Source organism: Vespa velutina, chromosome 4 (genome assembly GCF_912470025.1).
Source record: "Vespa velutina chromosome 4, iVesVel2.1, whole genome shotgun sequence".
NCBI lineage: Eukaryota > Metazoa > Arthropoda > Insecta > Hymenoptera > Vespidae > Vespa > Vespa velutina.
This window is the reverse complement of record NC_062191.1, coordinates 10,878,431-10,887,410: the sequence shown is the minus strand read 5'-3', so window position 1 is coordinate 10,887,410 and position 8,980 is coordinate 10,878,431. Positions and strand designations below refer to the sequence as shown.

The following is an 8,980-nucleotide window of genomic DNA, read 5'->3' as shown; positions in this document are numbered from 1 at the left end:
TTATTATCGTTATTATTACAGTCATCAACGTTATTTTCGTTATTATCTTTATTATTAACGTTATTATCGATATTATCGTTATTATTATTATTATCGCTATAATTATCGTTATTAACGATATTATCGTAATTAACGTTATTATCGTTATTATCATTGTAATCGTTATTATCGTTATTTGAATTATTATATTAATTCTTATTATTATAATTATTAACCCTAATATCGTTATTATTATCGTTATTATCGTTATCACCGTTGTTTTTATCGTTATAATCCATATCATCGTTATTATTATTATTATCTTTATTATTATAGTTATTAACGTTATTACCGTTAATATCGTTATGATCGCTATTACCGCTATTATCTTTATTATCGTTATTTTTATTATTATCTTTATTATAAATGTTATTATTATTATCGTTAATATTTTTATTATGTTTTTCATTATCCTAATTATTGTTTATATCGTTTTAATCGTTATTTTTCTTATTATCGATATAATAATTATTATTATTAATATTGTTCTTATTGTTGCTGTTGTCCTTACTATCATTAGTATCGTTATTATTATCACTATTAACATTATTACCATTATTATCGTTATTACCATTATTATCGTTATTGCCGATATTTTCAATATTATCGTTATTTTTATTATTGCCTTTATTATTATAAACATTATTATTATTATTATTAATATCGTGATAATTGTCGCTGTTACCCTTACTATTATTATTATCGTTATTAGAAATTGCTATTAACGTTATTATCGTTATTACTGTTATTATCTTTATTACTGTTATTTTATTATTATCGTTATTATTTTTATTAATATTTTTGTTACTATTATTATCTTTATTATTATCGTTATATACGTTAATATCGTTATTATTTTTATTATTATCGTTATATCTCATTATTAACGTTATCATCGTTATTATCGTTATAATTGTATTATCTTTATTATCGGTATTGTTATCGTTATCATCGTTATTATTACAGTAAAACCTGTTTTTGTGCGCTGGATAGAGACCGCATAAAAGAAATAGTCGAGAAAAATATTTGGAATTTTATAAATTCTTACATGTAATAAATAACTTCGTACGATATACTACCTAAATTTTTTTTTTGTGCGTTGGACAGGGATCCAATAAAAAAAGTCGGACTTAGAAAATACATCAATGATTTATGAAATAGATGAGAAAATACTTTCAATTAAATTAAATAATTAAATTAGACCTGAAGAAATTGTAATAATATTTAATTCTTCATTGTACATATATATGGAGATATTTTCAAATTATACATTAAATAGATTGGTGCCACTCGTCGTAATCCAAAACGCGCATCTTCTTGTGTTGAATTGGTTCAAAATTGCTTTCGTCGCTTGAAGATATGATTTCAATTGATTTGTTTTTGGTACCATAAAGTCAGTGATCAGTTTTTGTAACGACGGTCAACTAGTCAATTTCTTGTAAACGTCACGATAGTGAGACATGCATGAGCTCAGCTCTTTTTTGAATTTTAAGCGTCTTTCCGCATTGGTATCTATTTTAAGAAAATGCGTTTCCAATTTTTTAGAAATCTGGATCCCTACATATATTTCATGCTGTAATAGATTCCGGTTCTTCTTGTCCATTTTCATAATCTATTAAACTATTGATAATGTCACTATCATTGACAGTTTGGTCCTCAATCATCTCGTCCAGGTCATTTTCGCCGAAAGTATCAAAGCCTTCTCCGCCGATGTTATGTGCAAGCGCACTTATTTCAGATAATAACGTTGATGCTTTTTCGGTAACGTTTCGATTAATTACACATTTAGGCCAGATCGCTTTCCAGCACGAATTTAATGTGTGTTGTTTGATTTGTCCAATTGCTGCAATAATATGGTTTATGCCGTCTAAAATTGAGAATTTTTTCCAAACTTCAATCACGCTTAATTTATCGTTCTCTAGCTTTTTCAAAATGTAGCTGAAAGTTAATGTGATATAATATTTCTTAAAATTTGCGATTATGCCCTGATCCAATAGTTCCATAAGGCTAATCGTATTTGGTGGTAAAAACTCTATTTGTACATTAGGATGTATAATAAAGGGATGACCGGGTGCATTATCTACAATTAGCAACACTTTAAACGGAAGACCCATCTCTTCCATGTATTTTTCAACTTCTGGTACAAAAGAATCGTTGAACAATGTTGCAAATACAGCTGATATGACCCATGCTTTTTTATTGTTCATGAAGTGTACTGGATATTCAGATAAATTTACGCCTTTTAGCGCATGTTGGTGTAAAGCTTTATTTATAACAAGTGGTGTTAACATCTTTGCACCAGAGGCATTACTGCAAAGGAGAAGTGTGATTCGATCCTTTGCCGCTTTAAAACCAGTTGCAGTTTTCTCCGATTTCGCAATGAATGTTCGGTTGGGCATCTTTTTCCAGAATAACCCAGTCTCATCTGCATTAAATACTTGATCTGGGCAATATCCACAATCATTAATGATTTCCGCTAATACTTTGCGATAATTCATAGCAGCAGTTTCATCTGCGGACGCTGCCTCGCCTTGTATCTTCACATTGTGAAGTGCGTATCGTTGTAAAAATCCAGCAAACCAGCCATTGCTCGCAGAAACTTTCACGTTTCGTAAACAGGATGACGAACATGATTCTAAATCCTTCAGATGGTTGAAATACTGTCTTGCTTTTTCTTGAATTAATTCTTTGTGAACGGGAATTCGTTTATTAGTTAAATCTTTAACTTAAAACACGTGAGCCTTTTCCGTCTTCTCTATTACAATATTTCTCGAATATCATGATCTTTTACTACTGTCGTTCGTTGCACTATTAAGAGATTCATATATTTTACTCGCACGTTTGTGTATAGCTCATATCGTGGATTCACCTAATTTAAATTCGTTAGCAACAGCTGTGGATCCTTTACCATCTGCTAGCCTATTTAATGTTAGAATTTTTGTTTCTAATGGAATTGTCTGTCTTTTACTTTCTGTTGGGTATAATTATTCATTTTAAGGGAGTTCTTATGTCTAAAAATAAAATAAAAATCATAAAAACTACATGTAAATAGAAACAAAATTAACTAATTTATTTATCTTTAATCTTACTATAAAATGGAACCTTAATCACATGAACCGTGGATAAAACTCTGAATACAAAGCGTATACTGTTCGCTCGTCGAGCGACAATATGTACGTAATTAACTCTGTCTTGTCAGGAGATTGTTCAAAAAAAATGAACAGAGCATCGCGAAGTCCAGATACATCGTTGTCAAGAAGACCACGTAATCAGAGTTCGTCCACAACATGTATATGTACATTGATAGGAAACATTAAACTGGTGCTAACGCCGCTAAGATTCATATACTGCATAAAAAAAATCGCATCAAAAAAATTGCACAAAACCAATCGCAGAAAAATAAATTGCATAAAAAAGACCGCACAAAACCAGGTTTTACTGTATTATTATCGTTATTATTTTCGTTAGTAACTTTATTACCGTTATAATCGTTATTATAGCTATTACCGTTATTATCATTATTATTATTATTATCGCGATTATCGTTTTTATCGTTATTATCGTTGTTTTAATTATTATCATTAATTATATTATTACCGTTATATTTATTATTTTTATTTTTATTATCGTTATTATTGTCGCTGATATTCTTTCTATTATTATTATTGTTAACAATATCGGTATTATCGTTATTATCGTTATTATTATTGTTAACAATATCGGTATTATCGTTATTATCGTTATTATTATCGTTACAATATCGTTATTATCGCTATTATCGTTATTATTATCGTTACAATAGTTATTATCGTTATTATCTTTACTACCGTTCTTTTTATTTTATCGTTATTATTATTTTTGTTATCTTTATTATCATCGTCTTCATTATTTTCGTTATTACCATTATTATTATTATTATCGTTGTTAATATCGTTACTATCGTAATTGTCGATATTATTATTATTATCGACATTATTGTCGTTATTATCGTTATTATCGTTATTATTATTGTTATAATAATTATCAACGTTATTATTATTATTATCGTTTTTATTATCGTTATTATCGTTATTATTATTATTATCGTTATTATCTTTATTATCGTTATTATTATTATTATCATTATGATCGTTATTACCGATATTATCTCTATTATCGTTATTGTTATTATTATCGTTATTATTGGTATTATCGTTATTGTAGATATTTTTATTATTATCTTTAATATTATTGTTATTATGGTCATTAATGTTATTATCGTTATTATTGTCAATAACGTTATATTTAACGTTACTATCGTTATTATGGTTATTATTATCATTATCATTATTGTTATTACCGTTAATAACTGTTATTACCGTTTATATCGTTATTTTTATTGTTATCGCTATTAACATTATTGCTTTATTACTGTTATTTTCGCTATTATCGTTGTTATCGTTATAACTGTTGTTATTATCGTTGATATTGTGATTATTATTATTATCGTTATTATTAAATTTATTAACAATATTACCGTTATTGTTGTTATTATCGATATTATCTTCATTATCGTTATTTTAATTATTGACGTTATTATTATTATCATTATTATTATTATTATTGTTGTCATTATTGTCGCTGCTTTCTTTATTATTATGGTTATCGTTATTATTATTTCTATTAAAGTTATTATCGTTATTATCCTGATTATCGTTAGCATCCTTATTATGGTTATTATCTTTGTTATCGTTTTTTTTATCATTATCATTATTGTTATTATTATTATTATTATTATCTTAATATCATTTGTAAGGTTTTTATCTGTATTATCTATATTTTTATTATCACAGATATTATTATGATCATTATTATTGATATTATTAGCCTGATAAATGTCGCTGTTATCCTTACTATTATTATTATCGTTATTATTATTGCTATTAACTTTAATATTGTTATTATTATCGATACTTACACTCTTAATGTTATTATCGTCATTATTGTTATTATCGTTATTATAGTTATTATTATTATTATCGTTGTTTTCGTTAGTATTATTACTATTATTATTATTATTACTATTATTATCGTTATTATTACCGTTATTTACATTATCATCGTTATTATTTTTATTATTATCATTATTAACGTAATGAACACTATTATCTTTATTAACGTTACTACCGTGATTATCGTTTTATCGCTATTATCGTTATTACTGTTACTATTATTATTATTGTTTTATCGATATTATCATTCTTATCTTTTTTAAAGTTATTTTTATTATTATCGTTAATACCGTTTTTATTATTATTATCATGATTATCTTTTCTATCGTTACTATCGTTATTTTTATTATTATCATTAATTTTATTATTATCGTTATTATTGTTATTACTTTTATTATCCACATTAATAACATTATTAACCTTATTACGGTTATTGTCGTCATTATCTTTATTATCATTATTTTCTATCATATATTTATATTTATTATTAACATTATTATTATAATCACTATGATAATTATTATTATAGTGATTATTGTCGCTGTTATCCTCACCATTAATCTTACCGTTACTATTATTGCTATTGTCGTTGTTATTGTTATTATAGTTCTTATCGTTATTATACTTATTTTCGTGATAACTATCGTTATTAACGTTATTAACATTATTATCGTTATTGTGGTTATTATCATTATTAATGTTTTTATCGTTACTACCGATATTTTTATTATTATTGTTATTATTTTTACATATATTATTATAATCTTTATTATCGTCGCTGTTTTCCTTACTTTTACCAATATCGTTAATATTATCGTTATTATCGTTATTATTATTATTATCTATATTAAGGTTATTATCTTTATTTTCGTTATTATCGTTATTATTAATATGATCGTTATTAGTCTTTTAGATTATTACCGTCATTGATTTTATATTCTATCGACGCAGAAATAAGAATATAACAAGAATATAACGTTTTTACTATGTGTAAATACGTGTGTTAACAAGTAAATTGTCGAAAAATATAAACGACATATGCGAATACAGCTATATGAGAAGTTAAAATCGTAATATCCTCGATAATACTTGTACCACAGTTTTGCAAATATTACCCTACGTATCGGCACACTGCATTTCCTCAGATCAAATTTTTACTATTATTGGATCCGATGATTTTAACATTATATGGTTCCGTACATGTGCTTTTTCGATTGTATTCGCGTATCGTCGAAATACGAAAAGTTGAAATCTCTATTAATTTTATAGACTTTCTATACTATCCACGCAGAGTAAAGAATATAACAGAGTAAAGAATATACAGAGTAAAGAAGATAATAACGTTTCTACTGTCAGTAAGTGCATGTTTTAACATAAAAATTGTCTAATAATGTAATCTAAAATACAAATTTTACTACAAGAATAATTCTAATCATAAAATATTTCTTAATATTTGTACACCTATTTGGAAAATGTTACCAGTCGATACAGCACACTGCATTTCCTAAGATTAAACTACCTTTTTTATTGAAATCGAGGTTTTTAACATTATTTCATTATGATATATGTAATGTCTTGCAAATATCATAATATCGTCAAAACAGGCAATGTTGAAATATCTTTTAATTCATTTATTCTTTTAATTCTCTTTAAGCGAATCCTGATTTATAATATTATATCATTACTATACACGTTTCCTTCGCGAATACGTTTATCATCGAAATACGAAAAATTGATGTCTTTTCTAATTCCTTAGATATTATATTCTATCGGCACTGAATAAAGAAAAAATTACGAATGTAAAATTTCTGCTAACGTTAAATGCGTACATGAACAATAATATGTCTTATAATATGATTGAAAATTGTGAAATTTGCTACAGAAAAGTAGTAATGCTTAAATTTACGTAAGTACATTCACCGCAGTTTGGAGAATGTTAACAATCGATTCAGCTCTCTGGATTACTGGATATCATGTTACTATTTTAAAAGGTAAGTGGTATTTAACATTTTCTCTTAATGTTATACTGTTTTGCATGTGCCGACCCATATCGTCGTTATTTAAAAAGTGGTATATGCCTTCAATTTCTTAGATGAATATATTACATGGACACAGAATAAAAAAAATTACAAAAATATAATGTTTTTAGAAAGATCAAATATATGATAAAAAAACATCATCGATAATAATAATAACGATAATAATAATAAAAACAAGAAATAAAAGTAATAAGAATAATAATTATAATAATGACCAAAGTAACTATAATCATAATAATTGTAAAATAAATAATAATAATAACGATAATGACGTTAATAAGATAGAAAGATATAACTATAATAACATTTATAATAATAAGAATAACCTAGCTAAAGTAAGAAGGATAATAACAATATCATTAGAAATAACAACGATAACGATTATAACGATAAAAACGTAATAACCATAATAACAATTATAAAAATAATAACTATAATAACTATAATGACGATAATAACGATAATGACACTAATAATAATAATAATAATAATATTAATAATAATACCAAAAATAATAATAATAATAATAAAAAAAATAATAATAATAATAACAATAATAATAATAATAATAATAAAAAAAAATAATAGTAATTATACTAATAATAATAATAATAATAATGAAAATAATAATAACGATAATAACGATAATGACGATAACAACACTAATAACGTTACTAACGGTAATAATAACGATAATCTTAATTATGACCTTAATAACGTTAAAAACGATAATTACTATAATAACAATAATAATAATAATAGTAATAACGCCAAAACGATCAAAATAATTATAACGATGATAACGATAATAACGATAATGACGATGATAACCATTATAACGATAGTAATAACAATAATAATAATTGTAAGGATAATAATAATAATAACGATAATAATAACAAGGATAACAATAATACTAATAATATTAATAATAATAATAATTATAACGATAATAACGGTAATAATAATAATAACGATAATAACGATTATAACGATAATAACTATAATAACGATAATAACGATAATGACAATGATATCGATAATAACGTTAATACGGTAATAATATCAATCATAATAGTAATAACGCTAGAAACTATAATAATAATTATAATAATAGTATTAACAATAATAATAATAATAGTAGTAGTAATAATAATAAAAATAGATTTTTTTTTCGATAGTCTAATAATGCCAATCTTTACGCACTAACCCAGGACTTCGCCAATCAGAGGAACCCTCCACCATTTGGGTCCCCCATTAAAGTTCCTGGAGTGTCGTGCTCATTGTTGGAATAGGCACCAACGACTAAACTCATATCCATCCTAGTGGCATAGTGAAACCATTCCGGCACCACCATGTGGCATTACTTCGGGATGGCGCCACTGCATCAGGTCCATTTACGTGACTCTCCCTTCAACTCTACGTGGCAGGAACCTGGAGCAACGTTGATGACGCGCCTGTGGGCCAACCATCTCCCTCTTCTTTCTGTGCAAGATGGCCCTAATGTACCAGGCCACCTTGTTCCACTCCTCCTGACCTCGGAGCATTTTCTCAATACTATTGTCTGGCGAAATGTCTCCAAAGTCCTGCTCCAAGGCGAGTCGTTCGGCGCTCCACCGTGTACATCTGAAGAATGTGGTGGGCGTCGTCATTCGTCAAGTCTCCATAGGGGCAGTTGCCGTCTGCTACCTTCCTCATTTTTGCGAGGTAGGAGAGGAACAGACCATGCCCTGTCAAGAATTGGGTGAGGTAGAAGTCGACCTCTCCCGCCTCCTGGTATAGTCAATTGTCTAGTCGACTAATGAGTCGGGCAAACCACTTGCATCTAGGTTCCTGTTCCCATCTGCTTCGCCAGGCTTCGATGCTGGTAATCCTGGCTATCCTTGATGCCTCCTCCTTCCCCAAAACGGC

At 26.9% G+C, this 8,980-nt stretch overlaps 1 protein-coding gene across 1 annotated transcript; it reads right to left on the bottom strand.

Annotated features, from left to right (window-relative positions):
- Positions 1 to 1,607: 1,607 nt before the first annotated feature.
- LOC124948553 (tigger transposable element-derived protein 1-like) lies at positions 1,608 to 8,426 on the bottom strand. Its single transcript, XM_047492324.1, has 3 exons — positions 8,312 to 8,426; positions 2,909 to 3,010; positions 1,608 to 2,764 (listed from the first exon to the last, which is right to left on the bottom strand). Exons 1-3 carry the CDS (start codon positions 8,424 to 8,426, stop codon positions 1,608 to 1,610), a joined length of 1,374 nt encoding a protein of 457 aa, XP_047348280.1.
- Between the last annotated feature and the right edge of the window lie 554 nt (positions 8,427 to 8,980).